The sequence below is a fragment of the Branchiostoma lanceolatum genome, chromosome 7 (genome assembly GCF_035083965.1).
Source record: "Branchiostoma lanceolatum isolate klBraLanc5 chromosome 7, klBraLanc5.hap2, whole genome shotgun sequence".
NCBI lineage: Eukaryota > Metazoa > Chordata > Leptocardii > Amphioxiformes > Branchiostomatidae > Branchiostoma > Branchiostoma lanceolatum.
In genome coordinates, this window is record NC_089728.1 from 11,916,968 (window position 1) to 11,944,285 (window position 27,318).

At 40.9% G+C, this 27,318-nt stretch overlaps 5 protein-coding genes across 6 annotated transcripts in view; 2 read left to right on the forward strand and 3 right to left on the reverse strand.

Moving 5' to 3' along the window:
• Nucleotides 1-6,211, forward strand: LOC136439331 (centromere protein T-like). The gene is made up of 11 exons (XM_066434699.1): nucleotides 1-23; nucleotides 1,222-1,421; nucleotides 1,771-1,927; nucleotides 2,104-2,274; nucleotides 2,433-2,547; nucleotides 2,731-2,873; nucleotides 3,287-3,510; nucleotides 3,901-4,337; nucleotides 4,487-4,654; nucleotides 5,139-5,243; nucleotides 5,519-6,211. The coding sequence occupies exons 2-11, from the start codon at nucleotides 1,224-1,226 to the stop codon at nucleotides 5,655-5,657; spliced, it is 1,857 nt and encodes a 618-aa protein (XP_066290796.1). The 5' UTR covers nucleotides 1-23; nucleotides 1,222-1,223; the 3' UTR covers nucleotides 5,658-6,211.
• Nucleotides 5,903-8,308, reverse strand: LOC136439334 (putative ribosome-binding factor A, mitochondrial). The gene is made up of 5 exons (XM_066434703.1): nucleotides 8,098-8,308; nucleotides 7,808-7,838; nucleotides 7,453-7,617; nucleotides 7,023-7,132; nucleotides 5,903-6,788 (listed from the first exon to the last, which is right to left on the reverse strand). Exons 1-5 carry the CDS (start codon nucleotides 8,268-8,270, stop codon nucleotides 6,290-6,292), a joined length of 978 nt encoding a protein of 325 aa, XP_066290800.1. The 5' UTR covers nucleotides 8,271-8,308; the 3' UTR covers nucleotides 5,903-6,289.
• Nucleotides 6,688-24,669, forward strand: LOC136439330 (ribosome quality control complex subunit TCF25-like). 2 transcript variants are annotated; one of them, XM_066434698.1, is made up of 19 exons: nucleotides 6,688-6,802; nucleotides 9,933-10,121; nucleotides 10,491-10,627; nucleotides 10,890-10,955; nucleotides 11,102-11,181; nucleotides 11,387-11,420; nucleotides 11,807-11,903; nucleotides 12,194-12,293; nucleotides 12,477-12,570; nucleotides 12,730-12,822; nucleotides 13,431-13,536; nucleotides 21,395-21,502; nucleotides 21,808-21,837; nucleotides 22,107-22,195; nucleotides 22,361-22,519; nucleotides 22,963-23,053; nucleotides 23,374-23,453; nucleotides 23,653-23,740; nucleotides 23,998-24,669. In XM_066434698.1, exons 1-19 carry the CDS (start codon nucleotides 6,767-6,769, stop codon nucleotides 24,199-24,201), a joined length of 1,881 nt encoding a protein of 626 aa, XP_066290795.1. In that variant the 5' UTR covers nucleotides 6,688-6,766; the 3' UTR covers nucleotides 24,202-24,669. The 2 variants fall into 2 exon arrangements, with proteins under 2 accessions (XP_066290795.1, XP_066290794.1); XM_066434697.1 differs by lacking the exon at nucleotides 6,688-6,802 and adding an exon at nucleotides 8,710-8,912.
• Nucleotides 13,576-20,495, reverse strand: LOC136439327 (uncharacterized). The gene is made up of 4 exons (XM_066434693.1): nucleotides 20,422-20,495; nucleotides 19,021-19,276; nucleotides 18,423-18,734; nucleotides 13,576-18,216 (listed from the first exon to the last, which is right to left on the reverse strand). Exons 2-4 carry the CDS (start codon nucleotides 19,189-19,191, stop codon nucleotides 14,092-14,094), a joined length of 4,608 nt encoding a protein of 1,535 aa, XP_066290790.1. The 5' UTR covers nucleotides 19,192-19,276; nucleotides 20,422-20,495; the 3' UTR covers nucleotides 13,576-14,091.
• The window catches only part of LOC136439328 (mitochondrial inner membrane m-AAA protease component AFG3L2-like), a 9,622-nt gene continuing 6,971 nt past the window's right edge, over nucleotides 24,668-27,318 (reverse strand). The window contains exons 14-18 of the mRNA XM_066434695.1: nucleotides 26,743-26,858; nucleotides 26,483-26,563; nucleotides 26,227-26,346; nucleotides 25,781-25,975; nucleotides 24,668-25,478 (exon numbers count right to left, since the gene is read on the reverse strand). Of these exons, the coding sequence (XP_066290792.1) occupies nucleotides 25,242-25,478; nucleotides 25,781-25,975; nucleotides 26,227-26,346; nucleotides 26,483-26,563; nucleotides 26,743-26,858 (749 nt within the window). The 3' untranslated portion in view covers nucleotides 24,668-25,241. The remainder of the gene's footprint in view (nucleotides 25,479-25,780; nucleotides 25,976-26,226; nucleotides 26,347-26,482; nucleotides 26,564-26,742; nucleotides 26,859-27,318) is intronic.

A 27,318-nucleotide genomic window follows, 5' to 3' on the forward strand; every position in this document is an offset into this window, starting at 1 on the left:
CTTTATCTGTGGTGCAAGTTTGGGTATGTACTAAAGAATCCTAATTTTTTTATTATGACGAGATGACTAGAACAAAACACTACTCTCATGTATACAGTAGAAGCCACTTAATTGCACCTCGGATAAACGCACCTTCCATTTAATTGCACCAAATCCCAAAATCCCAAACCGGTTCCCATTCACTGCATTGTTAGTGACTCCGCATATCTGCACCGCGCATGGTCACCAATGCCGGATAACTGCACCAATTTTTTTTCTAAAATCCTCGACAAGTTGACTTAAAAGATGCGCTAAAAATCGACAAACGCTGTACAAATGAGCCGATACCTGCCGGTGCAAAGGCGCAATACCGGCAATATGTTTAAAACTGTTTTGAGTAACAAAAGAAGGCGGTCTCCATTGACAGTCACGTTGATAGGAATCGTATGGGAGGTCCCGGGCGGGTCACGGGGCGTGTCGGAACCATTAAGAGACGCACGCCTACCAAACTTCCAAAGGCGGCATTACGCTTTGGCAGACAGCATGCTGTACTCAATAAAGATTGGTATATCAGTCATCTAACCATATCTACCCACTGGATACATTGTGTAATTCACTACCATGGTGTGGACAGTAAAATCTGTCCAGACATGAGAGGGGGCACTGCCCTGGGCTCACCCGTAATCAGTAACTAAGTTTTAGTTTCCATTCCTAGTTTCATGGCGGTACATGATTTACGTAAATCGACAACTGTACTCTACGTAATGTAACACAGAAACTGTTATCCAATGACGATGTTTTAGAAAGCCTCCCCTGTAACGTTACGTGTGTTGTAAATTAATGCGGTAGATCGCATGGAAATATGAAAGAATGCAAAATCAAAACAGGTTCGTAGTCATTTCTTTATTTTCAGCAAAAGGTCATGTTTTCTTTGTGCTAAGTGTTTCTGACTAACAATACACCCCCTGCACATGGTGGTGCGGTCCAGCTGGGGATTTCGCATAATTGCACCAGCCGGATAATTGCACCAAAAACGCTGACAAATGGGTGGTGCAGTTAAGCGGATTCTACTGTATTTGGAAAATGAATGGCTGTAAAGCTATCAATCTGCCTCAAGTTTGAGAGTTTTTGACCCATCTCAGGTTCTGATATATACATCCACAAGGCCATGGCATCCAGTCTAAAATAAAGGTTTCATTCAATTCTTTCATTCATTCACCATTACTCTCTTTATTCCTACAGAGATGGAAGAGGGTGAAGAAAGTGAAACTCCCCGTACCGTGATACGAGGGGTGCTGGCCCATCTCCCCGTGAGCGACAGCGCAGTCAAGGCAGCAGCAGGGACCAGCAGGGAGAGACGGTCATCCGTGGTCGATGCACTGCGTGCTTCAGCATCGGCAGCGAAGAAAAGAAGGATCAGCACAGCCTCGCCACGAACACTGGTAAACTTGTCTTACAATCACCATGTACTCAGTGATTGTGGCAGATTGTCTGAAGATATGAAGTGAAGATATTTGTTTTTCATTCTATGATGTTTGCTGTGATTATCTATTAAATTGTGTACCAGTGAAATGGATATCATAGCCAAACACTTAACCTGGTTACCTCTTATTCATCAACTACAAATTAATCAGACAAGAATGTTAGGGTCAAAAAGTCTCTGTGAAGCGTACAAAGAGTCTTTGAAGTTTGACCAGTCAATGTGATGTGACAAATCTATCACAGTATGTGTACCTGAGGACCTTATAGTGAAAATTACTTAGAGTGACAGAAGACCTTCCATTGTCCCAGATACGTGGGGTTCTGGAGACGCAGCCCACGCCTGAGAACACCACAGAGGAGCCAGCCAGGAAGGTTGCCCGGGTAACACCACAGGTCAGAGGTCAACCCACCCCGAGCCATGGTGGATCAGGACAGAGGGCAGGGGCAACGTTTGCTTCACCATCAGGTGCATACTATTTTCCTTTTCAGAGCAATGTTCGTATGTGCAAACATTTCTGTATCTTTTGATCAACAGAAGCTAACTAGCCTTTCAGCTGGCACATCATCATCCAAGGCTCGCAGCAACAGTTAAGATTCTAATCAGTTCTAAATCAGTACTCTATTTACTGTCCTGTATTTTAGGTTCAGCCCCTAGAAGCCTCCGTCAGAGCGTGCGTAGGAGTGCCCGTATCAGCACCTCCAGCCCAGGGTCGGCTTACTTCACCAGGAGGCAGGTGGGGAGGGTGAGCTCACTGTTGACTCCGCAGGATGACTCCACACCTCATACCTTGCTGCGCAACGTGCTGCAAGTCTGTAAGTATGACACCATTTATTCTTGATGATTTCTAACAAAATACAATGTAAGCTTTCATTCTGTAATATGATTTCGGCCAAATGAATACTAGTCCTATCTAAGTGCTTCAGTTCCAAGTTTCCATCCTCATCAAAAGGCTTGTAATTTTCCTGTGCAGTGCCAGTTGAGAGTCCTGTTACACACAGCCAGGCTGAAGTATCCCTGCTTGAGGAAAGTATTGGTACCCCAACAGTGGAGGAACCAGTGAGGGAGCAGGCACAGGTGCAACAAAGGTAGATATTTTTACCATCTGATAAATAGGGAGGGAAGATTTTGTATGACCAAAAATTACAATAATGTTATCACTTCATTTCATGGTTTCTGATTGCACAGTCTTGCAAGAAATTTGCAACTGTGCCACTTGCAAGCTTAGAAATGAATGAAAAATATCTCATTTTCTGCATGTATATTTCCAGTGCCCAGCCTACCCCTGAGATCGACTTGTCCCTGACAGTGCCACGGCGTGGTACTCGCCACACCCACAGGACACACATCACACTGGAGCAGTTCGCTGCAGGGGTGGAGCAAAGACTGGCAAGTCAAGAGGCGCAGACTGAAGGTATTCGGCAAACTTTGATATATGGAAAATTCAAGATTGACAGTACAATGTACAATTTTAGCTAGCTTCGTAGCAGTTTTGAAGAAGATTGTCATTTTACTGAAGTGACTACAAGGGTGCAAGTAATCTCTGATCAATGTATAATGATGTAAGACTCAAAGAAATTTGTTAAGGCTTGTCACAAAGATTAGGCATATCTTTGTCACAAAAGAACTGAATAAATGCTCATTCAATATGACATGAGCATTGAATACATGTACATGTATTTACTATTTAAATTTCAGGAGAAAGCTATGAAAGTATGATACATTAGTAGTAGATACATGTACATCATGTATTTAATAGAAGTATTTTAGTAGAAAGCTACGACACAATCATGTATCCTGATTTTTGTTCTACTGTTTTATGTTTAGAAGAATCATCAGACCCAACAGGTGACTCAGCAGACCAGACAGATGCAGCAGTGAGTGTAGAAGAGACAAGTACTCCTGCTGGTGATGAGAGCAGACACATTGTGACAGCTGTAGATGTAGATGAAACAGATTCTGCACAGCCGACTAGTTCACAGGAGACCACATCACAGACTGAGGAAAGAGCCAGCTCGTGTGATGGTGATGATGAGATGTCGTCTCAACAAGTAAGGAGCCATTTTTGCTTTGTGTTGTTCTGTCGAAGAGCTGAACAGGCCATTGCTAGTTAACCTTTACACTTTGACGTAGTAGTTTGTCTACCAATTGTCTATTGGTAACAGGGCTAGGCAGCAGCCATATGGTCAAAAGAAGGGGATTGTATAAAGGTTTTGATGCAAGGTGGTAATTAGAATGAAAGGTGGAGACGGGACTCCAGAGGGAAAAGGTTCTTGGCTGCACTTTAATAGTTTGAATGATATAGACATTAAGATTGTCACCCTTTGCTTTCACTGCTTAAAGAGCAGTTCATATAGATTGGACATTATTAAGATTACAGCTTATTACTTTTTATCACAATGAATAGTTATAAGAAATTTTCTTGGTCTTTTGTTTTTCAGGACAGAAATGCTGGCAGTGTGGAACCTGACTTTATATTCACTCAAGAAACGAAACCAGACGAGCACACCTCGTCCCAGTCCCAAGGAGAGTCTGATGAAGAAGACTTTATACCAGAGACTCAGATGTCTGTCCAGCAAGATGACCACCGTTCTGCTCAGGATGCTGATCAAACAGAAGGTCCGTCCTCAGCTGCAGGCAACGATGTCTCTGATGGGGAGAGGTCAGCTGACCAGACTGGAGAGATTCTGTCAGATGATGACATGTTTGAGGACAGGGCAGCAGAGAGGGAGGATGAAAACCAGAATGAAGAAGTAGAGGAAGATGACATGATAGAAATTGAAGAAGACGAAAGAGTAGAAGATGATGACATGTCTGAAGAAGAGAATATCGGACCTGGAGATGAAGTTATGGTTCCATCTGGTGCAGAGCATGCAAGGTTAGAATATGTTTCACACAACTATTTGAAATTCAGATAACCTTTTGAATCTATATTGAATATTGATTAGTTGATCTACTTCACTCAATCTTCAGGCTCATGTTTCACAACCTTTTTAAGTTGTACTCAGTTACACCATCAAATTTCAGGTCTCCACAGAAGGTACTGGCCCAGCAGCAGGTGAGACCTGTACGTCAGAAACGCAGAAAGGCACCACCATCCAATAACTCCCTCCCACGTGCCTACACCAAGAGTATTTTCACCAACTTCTGTAAACGTCCTGTGTCCAAGGATGCCATGGAAGAAGTGGAAAAAGGGCAAGTGGAAATAAATGAATAACTGTTTTATGTTTTTACAAATAAAACAAAATAGGAATAATATAAAGTGCAATCTCAACAGTGGAACTTGATGTAGTACAAATGTCTTGACATTTTCCTTCCACAGTTCTCCAAAGAATAGTTTCAGACCAGACAACTACTAGTAGTACTAGTAGTTGCACACAATATTTGATACTCGTCACATGACTCGATATCGAGTGGTCATGGGTTTGATTCCTGGCTAGACATCGTGTCTTTGGGAAAGGCACTTAACACGACTTCCCTCACTAGACCCAGATGTAAAAATGGGTACCTGACTTTGGTTGGTGAGGTAAAGGTGGTGGAAGGAGAGGGATGGGCCCCGCCTTCCAATTCCATGCCCTAGACACAGTGGATAAGAACATACTGCCCCTACGGACCCAAAGCTACCTTTACCATCATCTTATATGAAATCACGTTAATTCATATTCTGGTCTTGTTTCAGCTGTGAGAAGTTTTTCCAAAACCTGTCCAAAGACCTGATGGTGTATACCCGTCATGGACACAGGCAGACCATCCAGGAGGCTGATGTAGAGCTACTCATGAGGAGGTGGGTACAAAATATCTCTTCTCTAACTAGTACTATATTCTGTTCTTTCTCTGTGGTTCCAAGACTTGTGTAACTCATTATAACTTACCATTTTGTACCTTTATTCTACAACTATGTACATTTTGTACCACATGTACTACCTACAGACAGAATAAATGTTATAGGTAAAAATTCACATTCTTAATAAAAAGTGCACAAAAGTCCTCCCTGATTTGCTTCACTTACGTTTTAAACCTCTTTGCCAACACATCTGTATTGCTGTTTCCTGTTTGCAGGCAAGGCCTTGTGACAGAGAAGCAGTCACTGAATTCGCTGATAGAGAAGTACCTCCCCTTGGAGGACAGGGAGCAGCTAATCCCCATGGCTACCAGTGGTAACAAACTCGTCCCACAAAATAGCAAAGGAAACAAGTAGGCTCAACAGCGCTTAAAGGCATTCTGTCCAGTGTTTCAAAAAGCACTTGCTTCTCAGACAATATTGTATTTGTATAGGTGATAAAGGTTTTGTACAATGTAGTAAAATATGAACCAAAATTATGGTAGGTAGAGACTGAATGGAGTTCAGAAAGAGGAATGATACAAGAGACAAAAGATAATAAAGTGGAACAGTAAGAGTAACAAAAGAACAACGGTTTCTCATGAAATGTATAGCTGAGTAAAAACTGTATATGGAAACTTTATTACAACCATCTTTTGCAGCATATGGTACATTGTATATAGTTTTGTTTTTGTACGAGCACTTGATAGAGCTAGGAAAATGAGGGTTACATGTATTCCACATTTCTAACTTCAACTTTTGTACTTAAGAGCTGGTTAAGTTCATACCCTTGTTTCAACAGTTTTGCTTGTAAGACCTTAAAGGCATGTAATGATGACCTTGAAGAGTAATATAGCTAAACAGATCATGTAAATAAAATTTTTAAAAAACTTTGTTGTATAAAAAACTAGTATCAAAACGATTAATAGCTATTTGCTGTCTGGTGTGACTGATTGACTTTTATCATTATAGAATACATGTATATGTATGTACTGTCCAGTTTAACAATTCTATTTCTTCTTCTCAGATGAACTTTCATCCTCATCACTTTCATAGCCAGAATTTTCCCAGCTTATTTCACTTTCTGAATCAGTTTCCTCCTGCATATCCCTCAAGACTGTGTCTGGATCCTCATATACTCGCCCCAACTTTTTCTTATTTCTTTTCCTGTACATAATTTCCGGTATGTCCGCCCCATCCTCAGCCATACTGTCCCATTTGATGGCTCTTGCCCTATTTTGCATAATATGCTTGTTCAAAGTATGATGGTCAATATTAAAAAGAGGCATCCTATCTATGAGATTATCCCGAAGGGTCAGTTCTTCCAAACTTTCCTCCAGATCAGACTCTTTGTCAGACTCCAGGTTTTCAGGTGTCTGTTCTTCCTCTGGGCCAAAGTCAGCTGATGCAAGTAATCTCTCCACTTCATCAATAGCAGCTTGTTCCTTGTCCTTGATAAACACTATGGGAGGAACTTTTCCGATTACATGGAGCTGGATCAGTGCATGCCTGCAAGGAGAAGGGTAAGAAGGCTTTGGATATGCAAAAAACAGATTCAGTTGTACATATATGTGAGATTCTTAGGTTGCATTGTACAGTAGCCTCAGTGTCAAGGTCTTAACTCTGTCACTTTTTATTAAACAACGGTACGAAAACAAAGTCATCTATGGCTGCTAACAACAACATGATAAATCTAGTAACACTCAACAAATCATATATAAGACAATTTCAGAAAGACAATACCTTAATTCAAAGCGGGACCGGTCTAGCAAGTCCTCAATATGTTTGTCATCCTCAAATCCTGGTGCTTTCCAGTACACCCGTGCAGTCAGAAAGTCTGGAGTCACAGACACCTACAGATGGATAAATGTTACGACATTAGTACCTTAGTATGTGTTACTACATTAGCATAGGTGGATAATTGGAGTGTCTTTACTTTTCATTCTTGGTTTCCTCGACATTGAAGTTTATCTTAAGTGCTGAAATTAGTATACTCGAGCTCTGCAAATATGTGCCAATTTCTAAATGCAGTTCTGGCAAGTCTTATAGGCAAATAGTAGTGGACAACCTCAAGCCGAACGTACACACACACTCAAGCAAGTCTTATGATATTTTTGCACCGGCTTTGGGGTACTGCTGAAGTAAATCTAGGTTGTCAGTTGTTTGATGTTACCTTGGTGATCTCGACCTGCGCATCCTCCAGTTCCTGGCTAACCTGACAACTCTGGACCAGGTCTGTAATGTGCTTCTTCAGGGTGTTATTCACAACACGCTGCCGAATAGACTCTGTGTGATGGACTTTCTGTTTTATTGGGACTTCCACCCCAGTCTGTTTCGGCTGGAAAAAATGGTACCATCTTAGTGATGCAGTCACACATTCAATCTCACATAACTTCGTCATTGCTAATTTTGAGATGATGAAAATAATTTTGAATAGAAAATATATCAGAACCGAATGCAGCATATCAATTCAACTTTTTTTCTGAACTAATCAACAAACACTACTGCAAATTGTGAGCAATACATACCAGTTGTGGCACGTCATAGTAGAATTTCTTCCTGGTGATAAAGAAGAATCAACAAATTATTTGAATTGCGGTACACAGAAATTTGACTGGTTTTAGAATAGTGAAGCCCAGCAAAGGTAAGCAATTGACAGATGTTATCCATAAAAATGTAGCCCTGTTTTATACTAGGGGAAAATATTGTGCCGTTAAAAACCAAAAACGTTTTGGAGCAGTTGCAAAGAGAACGCAAACATAATTTTGAATTTAAACATAACCTTCTCTGCGAAGGTAACAAGACTGCAACAACTTACCCCGCCTTCTTCATGAATTTTTCCAATGGGTTTATCTTCTCTCTCTTTCTTAAAACTATTTGGGTTGCTGAAATATGCCTTTGGCACAAAGTACATCGCTGGGATGCTCTTAGGAACAGCGTATACTGAGAAAAAGGTGCCCTAACCGGTAAAAAACACATGGTGGCAGCCATCTTTGTTGCGTAGACTAAGCCATTCGTGTCCAGGGGTAAAAATAATTATTCCAGACCAAAAATGTACAATAGAATAGACGATTTTTTTAAATTATCTATATAAACAAAACATCATATTTGTCAGCAGGTTATTGTGTTAGCCTTAAGTTTTAGAATAACATAACGTAAATTATGTTAATGAAAAAGTTAAACCCCTATAAATAGAAGTGCGCGACTCTAACAAGTCCGAGTAGAAAAAATGGCATAGCATTTGTTAGAATCGAAATTTGAAAGTTTTTGGTCCTCTAAAGATTAGAATGATTTTAATATGTTAACATGTTAAAAAAATATTGATATTAAAGATATAACAGATGTGTAATGACATGTCTTTTGTAGTCTCTACTAAATGTTATAAACTCCGCATTTAGGGAATCGATATTTGTCAAATCCCGAGCTATGTTTACATACGTGGATTAAATAGAGTTCAGGTCCGGTTGCACCATGTCTTCCCGTGCTTTGAGGAAACTTCGTGGGGAACAGGGTCTTCCGGATATTGTTGCTGACCTTGGAGTCGATATAAGCAGTGAAGAGGAAGACGTTCCTCAGCCTGTTCCTTCTGGTAAAAAGAAGAAGAAGAAACCTGTGCAAAATCCCTTCGATCTGGTGAGTTTAGCATATGTCAGGGACCGGGTTGGGGGTCAGGGCAAGAAGGGAGTCACAGCTATTTACATACTACTGTCAAACTTGGCCTCAGCAGCCTCTGTACTAGTACTCAAGATGGTCTGCATGCTCTTTGCGTAAAGCCTGGGCAGGCCTTTTTAATTTGGCGTAATTCTATTTCGCATAATTCATAACAACATTCGGCCAGGTAGGAAGGTCGTGTTCCAACTGCGTAGCCAGTGCAGTTTGCGTAAAGCATAATGGAGCCTAAGTATTTCCCGTAAATTGTAGCCTGGCCTCCCAATTTTTCCTAAGACGTAGCGGAGGCACCAGCATTGACCTATTGCATCATCCTCGTATTAAAAGGGTAGCCGTTGCATTTCGCGGCAGCATTATCGAGCCTTAACATTTCCCGTAAATCGTAGTTTGGCCTCCCAATTTTTCCAAAACCATAGCGAAGGCACCAGTATTGACCTGTTGGATCATGCTCATAAAGCGGTGCCAACCGTCCGGAATTTAACGTAAAGCATTGTCAGCCTTCCTGAATTTAGCGTAAAGCATAAGCAGGCCCCCCATGCAGACCCTCACTTAAGGGAGGTGGAGTGGTTACTCAAGACAAATGAGTTGGTTGGTTGCTAAAATATCTACAAGTTCTATCTGCAGTTTCCTGCAGTACCACTGTATCCTGCTAAACGTCAGTAAGATTAGCATAATCTATGTGAGATTGCTTGATTAAAGGCTTTGAATTACCGGTAGCAGAAATGAATTTTGTTAAGATTGTTCACATTCTTGGAAGTGAAGCCAAATTTTGTCATATGATACTGTAAATTGATTGATCATAATTAATGGTTTCAATTGATGGAAATGTTTACCTGTACTGCAATGATCATGTAATGTGCCCCCAAAACACATCCTAAGACATCTAAACATTTTCCATAGTGGATGGACGGACAGAGTCAGTGATACATTGACTGATGACTGATAAGACACACTTTACTCTGATTTTATCCCCCTTGTTTCCAGCTTATTGACCATGATGACAGTGTAGAGGAGGATGTAGAGGAGGACCAGGAGAATGTGGAGCCAGATGAACATCAGGACAGTCTTGTTACTGAGTCACAGCCACAGGCAACCGGCAAGACTGGAGGGAAGAAGAGGAAGAAGAAGAAAAAGAAGAAGGGTGGAGATAAGGAAGACAAGGGGTCACAACAGGTAAAACCTTTGGAAATATTTAAGTTTTCATTACATATTCTTCGTTATGATACAATTTTTACAAAGTAAATCTGTGTCAAATGATAAAAATCTTCCAAGCACCTGCATGCAAGCAAAATGTCTTCTCGAAATATACCTGAACAGGCTTTACCTAAAGTTAGTTATGAAATATTTACATCCCTTTATCAGAGATATACATCCAAGTTGCTTCTGGGGATAGATGTTGTATCACACTGTACTAGTACGTGTACTATAAAACTAAGGTCTGTAATTGTATCATTCTTGAAGCTAAGATATAAGACACTTTTTAACACTATGTCAAGTAATACTACATGTATTCAAAACTGTGATCCTATTCTGTGTTGAAAGAATCCAGAGGACGACATTGATGCCAGCATCAGGGCAGTGAATGAGATGCTGGGAGAGCTGCCCTTACAGCCAGCTGCCAGTAGTGAACACTCGACACTCCCTATTGGATCCAAATCACTTCTATCTGTAGAACACAGGTACAGGAAACTTATGTACATGTAGCTATACTCATGGCATTGCCCGTAACTAGTCCCAGTATGGATTATTTAATGAACATGTTTCTGTTGAAATTTGAAAGCTGCTTGACCAAAGGGCTTGATGAGTGATTTTGTTCTTCTATGGGTCAGTTACTTAAGAATTCAAATGAGTGACTAAGTATCTGTTCTCAACACTTTATTATCTTCTCACTGAGGATCTTACTGAGTGACTGTATGAACATGACAATCTCTGTTCTTACAGACACTTGAGTCCGGAAAATGAAATGAAGAGAATATTTGGTGCTTCAACCGTTAGAGGAGAACAAAGGTTTGTTGAATACAAATATTACATTGTTATTGGTTTATATTCTAATCTATAATCTATATATGGATATTGTTGCTGTAGTTCATCATAAACACATATTGAAACAAATGTTTTGTTTGAAGCTTTAAATATTTTGGCCACTGTTCCAGATCTAGAACCAGAAACAAACAGCACAAAAGGAGTTGGTTGTCACAGCCCAAATCCACCTGGCCTCCTCTGTCTAAATCAGGTGAGGAAAAACAATCAAATCTTGAAGGTCATATTCTTAAGGGGAACTTCTTAATCATATTTGAACAATATCATGTATCAAATCAATGATGCAAGCTGTGAATGATATATGAGTATACTATTTGTCTGTGAGGAATTCTATTTGATCTATTTGATGTATAAGTTTGTTTAAAAGCTTATCATTTTTCAAATCATCTGTCTTACAGGGATATCTATGAAGTTGGTAGAAACAAAAAGGGGGTAAGTCATATTGTTGTTTTAAGCCTTTCATTGCCAACATGCATTCAGTAGCTATAAATAGACAATGATGAAGGTTAGACATCCAGGTAAGATACGCCAAAAATAGTACCTCAAGCAACTGGATAAAATTTTGAAACAGTCAGACATTTCAGACAGCATCCGCTCTCTTTCGTCAGTGACATAAATAGACAATTGCAAGCCTGTTGCGTATATCACAGTTTACAAAAAGAGCTGTAGCAGTAATTGTTATGGTCATCGCCAAATCACGTAGATCTACTGCATTGCCTTTTATGCAGTTTGATTAGTTGAAGTGCTACCAGCATACTGAAGACTGAAACCTGTAAAATGTACAGTGTGTTTTACTCGTACATGTATATCTTCTCCAGATGCCAACATTTCACCTTTGAGCACAACCGTGACTATCAGAAGGCCCAGTTTGACTTCTTAGATGCAGTTGAGTCACTCAACCCAAACAACATTACGGTGAGATGATTGTGTAGCTGATTCCTGTACGTGACTTTGTTATATCACTGTAACATTGTGACTTTCCTTTTAAAGTTATAAAAGTGTTTGAGTATGCCATACATTTGCATATTTTGATATGGTCTCATCTAGTGCTGCATCTTATTTTTTACATCCATGTTGTAAAAGAAGTGGTTATCAAATTCATCTCTCATCATTACATTTGAACGTATGTTAGATGTAAAGACCTTATCATGTTACTTGAGTTGAGGTGCATTTCTTAAACCTGCAAATTTTTGTTCTGTCACTAGGCGGTGCTACAGCTCCATCCCTACCATGTTGACTCTTTGACCCAGCTGAGTGATGTGTGTAAAATGAGTGAAGATTTACAGATGGCTTCTGAGCTGATTGGTAAGTAGCTCTGAAAATGTTTACAGGTTTGCAATAGCAAAACCTGTTTTTAACTCATATGCACCGATGGGATACGACATTTTTGCTAGTTACAAGTTTCATGATTTTATTATGAGCGAGAGTAATTTTGCACCCATAACCTGGACTATTGCTGTTTAATTACTGACTTGTATACATGTGCAGAAAGGGCTTTGTACAGTTTTGAGTGTAGCTTCCACACTCTCTTCAACATGACCCTGGGGACTTGTAGACTGGACTACAGAAGAGCAGAGAACAGGTCAGAACTCTTTCCAATACATGCATGTTTTGTTTTGGTGATGTAATGTCATAAGAGTCACTAGGTGGCACTACAACTAGTTGTCCTTTGCTACCTCTGCTTGCTAGGACACTGTAGAAATGTACACTAACTGTGCCATGTTTTATTGACATCTTTCAGGTCCTTCTACCTTGCCCTGTTCAAACATCTGACATTCATTGGTCAGCGTGGCTGTTACAGGACAGCACTGGAGTTCTGCAAGCTCTTGCTAAGGTACGCTGTCTTGTTTAGGGTCCAAAAATTGCTACCATTCATTAAAGCTACTTGATGATAATACCATGTTGATTCAATCAAACCAATCCTCTGACATCCTCTGGGAACCCCAAAACTGATGCAAGCATGCAAATGAAAGAAAAGTTTGGAAAAAAAACAGTTGTCTTCATTATGATATCTACGTGGTCAGGAAGGATGAACAAAACATACAGAGTATGGTATACTGGATAATAGATTCTTCATTTTTGTTCTTTGACATTCTGCTTCTTTGACTTTGGCGTTCTTGGATATTAGTATCCGTTTTCTGGAAAAAAAAGTTTTTTTCGATTTACAGCATCTATTTTCTCATTTTGCAGCTGCTTTGTATGATTAACAGTGTGGCTGAAACTTTTTTTTTCGGAAACGGATGAAAATTGATGGGTGCGCGGATATCATCCATATAATCAAATCAACATAGCCTAATCATGTTAACTTGTTGCTCATGGGCTAGAGTAAAACTCAGTATGCTGCAGCTGGTTGTCATAGTTTCATTGTACAGGTTGTGATAGATTCATTAGTAGATGATGTACATTGATAATTTTTCTTCTCTTTCCATTTTTTTTGTGTAGCCTTGACCCAGATGAAGATCCCCTGTGTGTTCTGCTGATGATTGACTTCTATGCTCTTCAGGCCAAAGAATATAAGTTCCTCTTAAGGATGTACCAAGAGTGGGAGGTAAGTACTGTACACATTTATGTGAGACCACCCTCTTAATCACCATGGCTGTTTCATTTATTTCAATAATACTTTAGCTAACATTTAGTTACATATTCAATGGAAGAGAGATTACCATATGTGTAGTATTACTTAAGTTGTCTCTGTTCATCTAGAATGTATTTGTCATCCTTCTTTCAAACAGTATTCTGTATAAATGACCAATACCTGTATAGAAAATTTTGATAAATATGAATCCAATTCCTGTAAAAATATTCATGCACATATAAGTCTCCACAATAATATACAGGATTGTCTATATGGTGCTGTGACTTAATTTACATTACTTCTTAGATACTACTATAGCTTGAAAGATACCCACACACCACAGTATAACTTGTAAACATTGTGTTTGTAAGACTCTCAGTCCGACAGCTACCTGCCTGATATGTTTTTATTGGATTTTGTCATTAAGTCTATATCAGTGTCCTTCTAATTGTATTCCTCAAAACAAGTAATCCTATGTTGTCAAGACATGATTATATTTCCATTTTCATGGCGCCTCCTGTATTCTGTTCACATAGCCTCAATTTCATCAGAGTCTTCATCTTGTTCCTTAGCAAGACTGCCTAGATTCTTCTTTTCTTTTTCTTGTTCCTGGTCCTGTGCTTCACTTGGAATGCCCCTGTTTGAGTCCTTGTCTTGGTCTTGCCCCAGCAGTTCTTTAAGTTGTTCAAGTTTTGACTCTTTTTTCTCCTGTTCTCCAGTTAGCTGTTCAATTGGATGTTCTTTTGAAGCGTTGTCATGTTGTCCTGTGTACTTGATGTTTAGTGGAGGCTCATCTTTATTGACTGTTGTATCTTGCTGTCCTTTTGAGAAAAGTTCTTCTACTTCAGAGTCATCACTTCCGTAGAAGAGAATCTGTCCTGGTGTCCTCTTATCATTTAACCTGTTAGGCCCATTTCCTTGCGCGCTGTATTTCTCTGTTTCAACACCACCTTCCCCATTCTTATACTGGTTCTTTTCTGGCTCCTGAGCATTCCCCATTAATTTGCTGAAAGGACCTTGTTCTTCCTCTATCTCACTCTCGGTGTCAGTGATGTCCTTCTTGTAATATCCAAGATGGGCACCTTCCTCTTCTGAATTTTTGTCCTGTCCTTGCCGACTGCTGTCCAGCTCTTTCACAGACTCTTGATCAGATTCACCTTCTGATCCAACATGATTTTGTGCCTCTTCAGACTCACGATCCTCTGAATCAGCATGATCTTCTTCCTCTTCAGACTCAAGATCTCCTGTTCCAACATTATCAGTCTCTTCCTCAGACTCATCATCTTCTGACCCAACATCACTTTGCTCCTCTTCTGACTCTTCAGTCTCCTCTGATCCTGTCTCTTTAGTCTCTTCTGATCCTGTATCTTCAGTCTCCTCTGATCCTGTCTCTTTAGTCTCTTCTGATCCTGTATCTTCATCCTCTTCTGATCCAGACTCTTTGTCCTCTTCTGATCCTGACTCTTCAGTCTCTTCTGATCCTGAATCATCAGTCTCTTCCTCAGAGTCCTCCTCTTCATCACTTTCTGATTCATCATCACTTTGCTCCTCTTCAGACTCCAGATCGTCTTCTGATGTAGTACTTTCTTGGTCCTCCTCAGATTCTAGATCCTGCTCCTCTTCAGACTCCAGATCGTCTTCTGATGTAGTACTTTCTTGGTCCTCCTCAGATTCTAGATCTTGCTCCTCTTTTGATTCTGGACCATCTTCCAACCCAACATGACCTTGCTCCTGTTCTGATCCTAAAACATGTCCATCTTCTGGTGTAGAATGTAGCTCTTGTTCTTCAAAAACTTCATCATATCCTTCTTGGTATCCATCTGGTTGGTCTTGTTCAGTGTCTAAGTCACGGTCTTCTTTTATTTGTTCAGGAGCTTGTTCATACTGCTGCGTGACTTGTGCCTCGACATCTATCAGCTCTGGACCAGGTTCCGGTTCTTGTGCCAAAGCCTCAGTTGTCTGAGAGTGATCCTGTTCACCTGTCACATCTGGGTCCTCCTTTTCTTGAGATAGAAGACCTTCTTGCTCTTCTTGTGTTGCTTTGACCTGTTCTTCCTCTGTCTTTTGCTCCTCGCCTCCCTCTGTCTTTTGGACGATGTCATCAGCGTCATCACTCTCTGATTCCTCTAACTCCGACTTCCTTACCTTCTTAACCACCACTTCCCAGGTGTCATCTTCAAGTGTCTTCCACGACCTCATTCTAAAGTTGTCACAGGGTGTCAGGTCCCTCGCATACCAGCCTACCTGACTTTTCTCCCTCGTGAGGCAGCCATGAACATTCTCCACCCTGATCTTATCAAGGTCACGTATCGTTCGGTTTCCAAGGTCGTACTTGATGACACGGTATGTGTCCGGGATCGGCTCTGCCGTCAGGTTCTCTTCCATATGCAGGTCCACCATCATCGGCTTCACATATTCATTTGCCAGGAGGTAGATGATGTGGGGAGATTCCTGCGGGTTGGGCAGACGGCGGTAGATGGGCTCGATGTACTGAGATAAGTGTATGGTGGTGGGACCGTCCCTGATCTTACCTTTAAAGCAGACTTGTAAGACTTTGGCCCTCGCTGGGAAATTCTTCTTCATGTTCATGTTTACAATGAACAGTTTACCTTCGTTTGCCATGAAAATACTTGCCTCAAAGGGAAGCTCCAACTTCCTCTTGTACCACTCATCTTTCTCGGTGTGGTACGCCCGCAGGATCGCCTGGTGGGAGTTTGGCTGGTAGATGATGTAGAGCTTGTGGCGATGACAGGCTGCCAGGATCGGCTTGCAGGACACAATGTCTGCAGAGTCGCAGACCTCCCACACCTTGGCAGCTTGATTATACTTCTCCAGGTGGACCAGTGGTTTGTCGCCGTCCTGTCCGCCTATTACGTACAGTGTTCCTTCAATTACCACCGATGTGTGACCGTACCTCGGGGTGTTCATGCGGGGCAGCTTGGTCCACTTGTCCTTCATGAAGTTGTAGACATACCCCCTCCGTACAGTCTTCTTGTATTCATTTCCGTTTTTACTGGTCACCATCAGAGCCCCACCTGTGAGGTAAAACATGCAAGTGTTTGCAGCAATGCTGGGAGACTCCACATAGTCCTCTGGGAGGCTGCTGACTTTGTACCAGGACTTAGTGTCTGCATCACAGCACAGAATGCCCGGCTTCCCAAAGATGAAAAAGACATGTTCTGCCATCCCCTTCCTTGGCTTGTACACAAGTAAGGTAGGTAAGATCTTGCTGACATCCAAGGGTTCTTTCTTCTTCTTCGTGGAGGTTTCAGAAGAGGAATCAGCCACCAAGTCCCCCACTGCATGTAACATGCCTGCTAGTGCTGTTCCAGCTAGTTTGCTCACATCTACGACAGCCGCGCCCGCATCGGTTACTGCCTCCATCATCGTCTCCACTACCTCCTCTGCACCGTCCTCAATCTTGTCTATCAACTCACTCCATTTTGATTCTGGCTCATCTTCTTCCTCACATGGTTGAGTTGACCTGTTCTCATTTTCCTCCTGGTGTAACTCACTGTCGTTCTCTTCTAGCTTTGAACCAATCTCATCCTTTTCTTGATTTAAACTATTTTCAATCTTCTCTCGCTGGGACCCATTTATCTGTTGGTCTTGAACATTGCTGATTCGTTTAACCATATAAGCTTCTTGTTTTTCTTCTTTTGCCTGTGCAATCAGATCAATTTCTGTAAAGTCTAGTAATGCCACTGACTTCACTCTTCTTGAATCTCTTCTAGATCTCTTCCTTTTTGGCTTGGCTGTTTGCAGTGCAGGCTCCTTAGTTGTGTGTTCTGGTCTGTTTGTCTTGACTTTATTTCGCTCAATGATCTCAAGGCACATCTCAGACTTCCCAATGTTGCTCCTTCCCTTCAGAGTGTTTTTCCTTGGTTTGTACATGTAGCATGTCTCCATATCTGCCAAGTCAGCAATGCTCGCGGAAAACTTTCGTGGCTTGACCATCCCTCCAATGGCATCCTCGTATTCCCTCATTCTGGTGACAATTTCCCAAGGCTTGGTATTTTCAAATTCCTCCTTTAATGTCAGCGGTCTTCGAAGTGTATCGATGTCAGGTATTGGTAAGATATCTGAGTTGTCTTCATCAATGTAAAGGGACTTGACAAGCCTCTCTCTTCTCACCTTTGGATTCATATCTAGGTTCTTTAAAGCTCTCTGCAGTTCAATTTTTCCTACACCCTGTATCCACCTTCTTTTAGCACGTGTATGTGACTCCTGCTCCTCTGTTTTGTCCTCTACCATTGGGTTTATCAAAGCTTGTGTGTCTTCTGGGGCACTTTTTGCTTCGTCGTCCTCAGATCTTGAAAAGAGCCTGGCAATGGTTTTGAAGATGTTCCAGTTTGAACCCTGAGTTTTTTCGTTGTCCCCAGACATGTTTGCCTCTGGAGAGTCTGCCTCAGCTGCGTCCTCTTGTGGCTGTTTACCTCCTTCCCTCAAATTCTGTAGAAGTTTCTGCCATATGTCTATGATTATGGTCCTTCTGGTGCCATTGCTGAAGTCTTCAACATTGTCATCCTCCCCCTCTGGTCCAGATATCTGACCTTCTGGAACCTCCTCCTCAACATCCTCCTCCTCTTCCTCCTCTTCTTCTTCAGAGGAAGTAGACTGAAAGTCATCATCATCACTTGACTCGACAGGCACCTACAGTACATCAGGAGACACCAAAAGTTCGTTAGTCTCTGATATGCTAGCTGTAAAAGGGAGAACTGAAAGAAAGCCACCAAGCCAGCTTTTTTTCTCAGTAGAATTACCTGACTTTCATCTGCAGTTCAGAATCAACAGTAATGAAAGGGAAACTTGTCGAGATTATCATGATTATTGGTTTCATACAGGAAAATAAGACTTACTTCTTGGTTCTTTTGCTTGACGTGTTGAATCATTTCCTGTGCCTCAGTGGAGGCCATGACGAGGGGGTGCTGCTCCAACTTCTCCAGCTGACTCGGCTTCAGCAGCGTCAGTCGCACTGCCTGGAGAACGTTGGCTGCATTTTTGTCGTCTTCATCCTGTTTAGACTTTTCCAGCCAGGTCATGGCGGCCTCAAAGACTGCTTCCTCGCTGTAGACTTCTGTTTCAAAATACTCATCATACTGGTCTTCACTCACATGCTGACAGTCTATCTTGTCTGTCATCAGCTCATCACTGGCAAGGAAATCTATGACCTGTTGTATAGTGTGAAGAGAAAGTCATCATTCATTTGCTTCATTAAGTTAAACTTTTAAGAAGCATTACCATAACCCTTAAGTTAACTCACTTTTACCTAGACAAAATTCTTGTCCCTGTGTTCCTTTTTGGTTCATCTTTACTTAAAAATGTACCCACTTATATCATGAAAGCAATCAAAGATATATCATTTTCACATTATTAATAATATAGTATTTAAATGGCTGAACTTTAGACCGTTGCTGTTGACATAAATGTAAATGTCGGAAATAGAAATGTTGGTACCTTTTCCTCATCTTGCTGCAAAAACTCTTCATCATTAAAAAGGTCCGCTATGAGTGGCTGGGCTTCATCTTCATCTCTGATGTCTTCCAAAGAACCAATCTGGACATCTTCCTCCAGTTTATTCTCCTTCAGACAACAGCAAACTTTCCCAAGCGCTGACCTCAGGGCCATTATGGAGTGTGTTGTCTGCACTGGCAGTTTATGCTTCTCACTCTTGTGCAGATCTTGTCAGTTGGTCAGTCTTAACCTGGATCAACTACAATTGTTTCATCAAGGTTATGAGAAGGCTGTTATGATGACGTTAAAATGTAAAGAGCCTTGACCTTATTTTTGTGACAGAAAACTGGAGGGCAGTACAATATATGGTGTGTGTGTGTGTTTTTCTGGCTAACTACACCTTACAGTTTAAAGCAGGGTTCATCAGTGTTGGGAACAATACTCTAATCAGTATTCTCTCTATGAGACAAGAATACTTCATTTTAAACTTTCCAAGTGTTATTCAAAGTTTTCCCTACTGAGGTTGTTGTTGGCATCTTGTTTTTGTTTAGGAGTTAGGCTTTAGCGAGGACATTATGTTGAATAGAATGTCCTTGACTGAAAGAAGAAGGTTCTGATTGTCACTCAGTGCAGGACAGCCCTTGAACTGGATATGCATTGTTTGCACAGAATGATGGATGGGACGGTGTCATATGCTGGAGGGCAAAAGCAGACATATTTTTCATTTTCTCAGCCATTACTAAACACCTGGATTACCGAACACCAACACAATTTTGGTCTTTAATTGAATTAGCTGTTACAATTTTTTTTAGTCTTTTTATGTTAGTTAGCAGATGCCTGATATGCAGCTTAATGACGTACATGTACATGTTTTGTAAGACTACATGTAAGAGACCACATGTACACTTGTCAAAATGGTGTTAAAAGGAAATATCTATGGTTAAAAGATCCTCAAATGAACCGACCATGTGTTTGCCAGTAAAATTACTCAGCTGAAACTGATATGTGACGTTAGTTCAGGTTTGCCAGGTCAACAATGCTATGCAAATTGCTATGCAAATTGCTGCTTTGATTAGAAGGCAAATACATGTACTGCACAAAGCTTGAAGATCTGACACTTTATGGGGAGGTAATGAATTTAATTTGTTCTTTCAAAACTAACCCCAAAACTGAGAAAGGTTTCACTGTAGATTTTGGAGAGACATTTTCACAGTGAAACACGCTTGGGCTTTGTCCTTCACTTAGTAATATGACAATGCTCAAGGCTACAACAACCATCAATCTGCTTCAATTTTCCAAGAAATACCTCCTATCTTCAGTCATTAGGCAGATTACATGTTTTGTACCAGTAACAGCTACTAGGTGCTTCGTATACAGTGATAGTGTTGCAGAATTTGTACTCACCCAGGTCACCCATTGCGCAAATTAAAGAGTTGTATCATGTGCCGTGTGTCGCAGTAGTAGGGCAGGGTGTGTTCATGGTTTTACGCATGGATGACCAGCATTGTGGTTTTAGCAGGTCCCCTATTCCTTTATGATGCGATGGTGCTTTATGATGCGATGGTGATTTTATTCTTGGAAACAAATTACATACATGTAACTACTGCCCAGTACTCAGATAATGCCTACAATGTTTTCATACGTTGTCATGCTTTTCAAGACTTAACTCAAAAGGAAGTAGCACACCACCGACTCTCGTATGTGGCCATACCCCCATACAGGGCCCCATACTCACGTTGAATACCTGAGCCCAGGGTTGTGATCCCTTAACTTTGTCCTTAATTGTGTTAAGTAGCGTGGAAATGCCTCAGGCATTTGTCCCTGGTGTTGTTATCAGCCACCCATCTGGTGTGCTGAGAAACATATTAAGCATGATGGGTTTTTTTTTCAAGAATAATAGGCAACATTTGCTCTTTGTAAGTGGTAAAAGGTTGAAAATAGTTACATTGGTACAAAGTGTTAATCAATTTTGTCATACAATTGTGAATTATTACTTCATTCCATGGGTCTTAAAGTTATGAAGACTTAATGGAGAATGCAGTTAACAGGTGTCATTTTTTATACAATTATTTTCCTTTCCAGATACACTTTCATGACAACTTTATAGTACAAAGTTGCATTTGTATTATGCACACAGAGTTCTAATAGGTTCACAAGGATAACTTACTGTTTAGGTCTCCAAACAACATGAGAGTTACATTCCCATGGAATAGTGTAGAACTTCACTAGAAAAGTCCTATTCTGTTAGCAAATGCTTCTGTCAGAGCTGACCTCTCCTACCCTACAATTGTTTCCATGTATCTGGATGAATATAACAGTGATACTCAAATCAAGCAGCCATAATATCACAACTGCCTTCACTTTGATGTTTCTACAGATCCATAGGAACCTCTCACAGCTTCCAAACTGGGCGTTGTCTGTTGCCATGGCAACATTCCAGCTGAGCCGTGAGGAAGAGGCAGATGAAGAGGAGGCAGATGATCTGGTACAGGAAACCCTTTCTTCATCTTTTTCAAACCTAAAGGAAATTAACTGAAGTTTTTGTGATATTTGAATCATATGAAGCCAAACAGTGGTTGAGGTTCCAAAAATTACCTCTGATTCCAAAATCTATCCAGTTTCTTATGTATCTGTCACCTTGCATACCACTGATAAATTATTTGGTTTGTTGGTTGGTTGGTAATTCTTATGAGGTACTGGTTGTACATGTATGTCTTAATCCTATGCCACCAGAAATGAGCTACGTTTTAGGTGTAGATAATCCTAACTTTCATGCTCTCCATGTTTCAGTTACAAAAGGCTCTCATCATGTTCCCATCTGTAAGTACTGTGCCCTTAATGTTTCAAGTGTAGTTTTGCAATGTAGAATATTTACCTCATCACAACATGGAAAAAGCATTTATGTCAGTTATGCAGCATAGAATATCTGCTTGGGACTGACATGTATTTTCATGAGTAATCATCTTTAACAATAATATTGTTTTGGCAGCTACCAATGGGACACTATTGAGTGCACAAGCCATTTCACTTTTTTTTCTGTTCTTGATTGCAAAAAAAACAGAAACATCAGAAGTGTGTTTTCTTTCCAGGTATTGTCTCCCCTGTTGGACAAGTGTTCCATCCATCCAGACAAGGAAGTAGAAAACCATCAGTTCTTTGGCCCACAGGCACAAGTCAGGTATTTCTGTGTGAATATTTTCCTCAGTGATCCGCCCAACATATCCAATTGTTTGGAAACTTTTCCTTCATGGTGACAAGACTTCATGACGTAAAGTTATGGGATCTTTATTATCTCCGAAAGCTTGTATGCATGTTCTATCATCCTATATGTCTAATTTTTCAGCCAACCTGAAGCCCTAGGACAGCTGGTGGCCCTGTTTGTGGGGAGGACCAGCCCCCTGTGGAAGGAGCCTGAGGTGATGCAGTGGCTGGAGAGGAACGTGAAGGTTGTACTGGAGAGAGTGGACCAGGCAGACCCACTGGTGGAGGAGTGCAGGAAAAAGTAGGGCATACATTTTGTACATGAACAGCAGGGCATGTCCCTTTGGCTCAACTGATAGCAGCCTCACAGTTGAGCTTCTGTTCCCAATTACATGTAGTTGGTGCCTTGGAAACCATGGTTCAAGTCCCGGGGTCAGGACATGTACATTTTGGTTAAAGGTACATCGTCTTTCGGAAGAGATGTAAAATGGGTGTTGGCAGAGCTGCCTCAAGCAAGTTTAAGGGAAAGGGCTCCCTGTAAAGATATACCTGCTACTGAAAAAGCAAAGAAACTTGCTGCCCTATGGCAGTACATGGGTCTGAAAAAACATGAACAGAAGGGACTGGCTGTCTATATTTGAAAGTGTCGGTGATGTTGTGAACTTTCCATCCCTTCCAAGAGGCACATTAAGGATTTATCATAATGTTTGCTAACAATCTTTCATTTATGTGCTACTTTGACAGGAGACAGTTGAGGTACCAAGGCACCCCACGGAACATCTACAGACACATCATCGTGTCCGAGATCAAGGATGCCACAGCTGCACTGCCAAGGGTTAGGCATTGTTTAGTTGTTGACATGGTGGAAGTACCTGTATTGTATAGCGGTATAACCACCCTTTGGCATAACACACCAACCTTTCAAGCACACGGCGGCAGCTGATTATGTTACTATTGATTATACATGTAGAAGTACTTCAGATTTAAATTTTATGTGATGTTTTGCTAGCTTCTTCATTTGGCTCAGGCCAGATAGCTAGCTACACATATTATTCAGTGTCCATAAATTCTTATCAAAAAATGTTTGGACACATACATGATGTACAAAAGAGTTCATGAAGAGTTCAAAAGAGTTTTATCTTTGGTTCCCCACAGGACATGGCCAATGCCCCGGTGCTGTCCTATGATCCCCTTCCTCCCACCAATGCCATCATCAGCTACACTAGACCACAGAGGTAAGATATATTGGTCAATATGGCTAATTCACATCAGCTCTACAGCAACAGCTGTGGCAAAACAGTCCTACTAGGTATAAGATACTGCAGTAAATTCAACTTCAATTAAAACTGTGCAGGCCTCAAGTATTTTTGCCTCTGAACAGATGAGCCACACTGCTTGTTGTCCTAATTTTACCTTCATCTTTTACCTTTGCAGAAGACGAGTGCCAGCAGGTGCAGAGGGTGAACACAGCACCTTGTCCCTGTTCCTCAGGTCCATGATGCCCAACTACAGCAATCAGCAGGTCAGACAAATATGTAATCTTAACTTTAAAGCTCATATTTTAGCATAAAATGGCTTAGATTCTTTTCAAAACATTCCCCCATCAAAGCAAAGATAGTATTAGACATTGTACCTGTAGAAATGATTGCTCTAATGTGACATATCTTACACACTGGTTGCATTGCTTTTACCAAGGAGGTTCCAGCTAGATAAAACCTCCTTACTTTTACTACATTGATGATCTGAAACCTTACATAACATACTGAATATGTTCTGCAGGACCAGAATGTGAGGAACGTTGTTCAAGGCCAGGCTGACGAGGCAGAGGGAGCTGTTGGTGGACAGGATACAGACTTGCATCGTGGGATACATGCCTTAATGGACGCCATGCGGGACCTTCTGACCAACATCCAGCCTGCCAACGTCCCGCGGGAGGACGGGAGGGACAGCGACGAGCAGGAATGGGACGATGAATTTGACTAGATTTATGTAGATGACAAATTCAGCTATTTTTTATCAACATAAAGGTCATTGAATACTTAAAATGTTCGCAATAGTCCTTGTTGTGTCATTTATCTTTCTTGATAGATATAGTTTATTTTACATCTTTAAACTTCCAAATTAGTAGCCTGGAGTCCAGCCTTATTAGCTTGGAGCGGAGCTTGGGTAGCGAACGGAAAGCTAATAAGGCTGGACTCCAGGCTAGCAAATTAGTCTCATAAATATTTTTTTCCTGTGTGCTTTGGTATAGACGAATAAGAATGAATGACATGTGATATGGTAAAGAAATTACATGTAAATTATTGCATACTTACAAGAGACCATGAAGCAATATGGCATGCCAGAAACTACTGAGTATATTGTTTTGTCTTACATTTTCATTTTTGAGATAGAGGGAGCTTACCTCCTTAGCCTACAGTGTATGTAGATTGAATAAAGAAATATGGCATACTCTTTGCATTTTTTATTCATTTTAATCAAATGGGATTTCAGTAGTACAAGACATGAATGTAGTCATCTTCACAATGTCTTCATTAGGATGTAGCAAAGAAAAGCACATTGTAGTCTTACAACTTATGTACACATTTTAGGCTAGATTTGAAATACTGTTCCTTTTGAAATCTTTAACAGTCACACTTTCAATACACACACAATAATGGTCATCAAAATAGGAAAGACATTAAGGAATTCCATTTGAGGGTTTAGTTGTTTTATAAGGAACAGCCATTGACTTTCTACATTATGTGGCATAATACTTTGTACAACAGGTACATCCTATTTCCTGCTCACAAGATGAAGTCATCAAGTGCCTCATTTTTTGCACACTTTTGCTTCAACAATTACCAGGCTCCTGACAAGAAAATCATTTTGACCTATCCTGTCCCTGCAAGCCTGTAGGCTTGACAAGGAATCAGTGATGATGTAAAACAACTTGACAAACAAAAGGGCACAGCAGCTATCAGTGTTTAGTGTGTACAGTGTTTACAGTTTTCACACCTTATAGGACAATCGGACCCCACTAATCATAACCCCCCTTCCTTAAATGTTGCTACAGCAGGCTCTCTCTCCTTCTCTTTCCCTCCCTCTTTCTCCTTGTTCCAGTCCTTCAGGCCCTCGGGAAGAGAAGTATCCTCCTCCATGCTTCCTGTTCCTTCCACAAACTCTTCATATGTTGACTTCTCTGCATACGGCCGTTTACCCAGAAGTTCCACCATGTCTGCTTTGTTTAACACCTCCTTTTCCAGCAGCCTCAGGGCAACCTGGAAATAGCAAGATCATAGATGAGTGATAAGTCTTTTCAGTGGCTAGTTTTATTATTAGCTATAGATACAGATAGTATCACTTGAACAGCAGACTTTCACTTCTCCAATAAAGCCCAGACATTTTGATAATACACAATGTCATGTACCATCATCAGGCTAAAATCATTGGCATAACAAAAAACTTATTTTACTTTCTGGGATCCTGTGTCCAGTTATAGGCGGGTATTCAATGTGATTACAGTGTTTAGAAATACCATTACTGTATACAGTATTTACAGATATCCAAATCCTGGCCCAACCTTGTCCACATCTGGCTTCTTCTCCACCAGAAGGTTGACGGTTCTCTTGTAGGCCATGTCCACCAGCCCGCGCACCTCCTGGTCGATCAGGCGGGCCGTCTCCTCGCTGTACGGCTTGTCCATCACCATCTCTCCTTGTCGGGGCAAGTCGAACGACAGGTTCCCCACTTTCTCATTCATGCCAAACTGTACAATCTGTTTGGAGTGGGAAACATTCAATTTGATTTTTGAATTACAAAGACAAAATTTCTGACAAAATCTGCAAGTGATGACACAGAGAGTCCTAGTTCAAAATCATTGAAAGTCTTCCTTTATTGCATATCCATGTAAACATATCTATAATAACATAATTAAAAAGCTGTAGAGTCAGTAATTGTTAGGTAGATTAAATACAATACTTAGGCACAACATTCATGAGAATGATCAGTATGAAATGATGGACGTACCTGTGCATAGGCACTCTGTGTGACTTTCTTGAGGTCGTCCTGAGCTCCTGTAGTGATCCTGTTGAAGAAGATCTGCTCAGACACTCGCCCACCCAGCGCCATACACATCCTGTCCAGCAGCTGGAGTAAACAGGAGACCAGTGTAAGTACAGGAACATCATCCCAGGTGGTACAAGGCTTCATCATTGTTGACAGTGCTTGATAAATATCAACCCGACATGACAGCCATACTGGAAAAAGACAGAATGTACCCTACCTGCTCCTTGGTGTAGAGGTACTGTTCCTTGGGGAGATACTGTGCATAGCCGAGGCCTTTCCCTCTGGGGATGATGGACACCTTAAAAGACATGACAAACAATTCTATAAGTTTTACAGTTTAATTTGACTAACACAAGCCCATTGAATCTTAAAATTTGTCAGTCTTTTGAAAGCATAAAAAAACAATATCTCCATTTTTCATGGAGATAATGACTTAAAATCATATTGAATTTCAACTGGCAAGTAAGAGACATGGACCTTGAGCAGTGGGTCGGCATGTTCCAGGTACCAGCCAGCTACAGCGTGGCCGGCCTCATGGTATGCCACAGTCTTCTTCTCCTCAGGAGCCAACACTTGAGTTTTCTTCTCCAAACCTACAACCGCACAATGAGGATGTTATTATAATGTTGACCGTTGTACCATTGTGAGTACCAACTAAAATGTTTTTGACAAAGAGAATGTTATTACCATTTGCATGCTTCAATCAACCCAATGTCCCTAAATTCAATACTGGTCTAGCTACAGATTAATCCATTTGATAAGGATGCAGGCCTCAAAATTAACTTTTTTCCCTACTGTCCCAGCATTGTCCCAAAAATAAATTTCAACTGTCCCGAAGTGAGGATGGACTGTCCCAACCCTATTTTCAGAAATTATGTATTACAACAACTGTAAAGCTCAGTAAGAGTACAGTATTGCTGTGTAAGCTTATTGTCCATTGAAATAATCAACTCAGATTCAAACTTATCTTGTTTTTTTTTATTAGACAACAGCAGATTTATTACATTATATCTTATGGATGGTAGTGCAACGTCCACTGCACATTTACAGGTA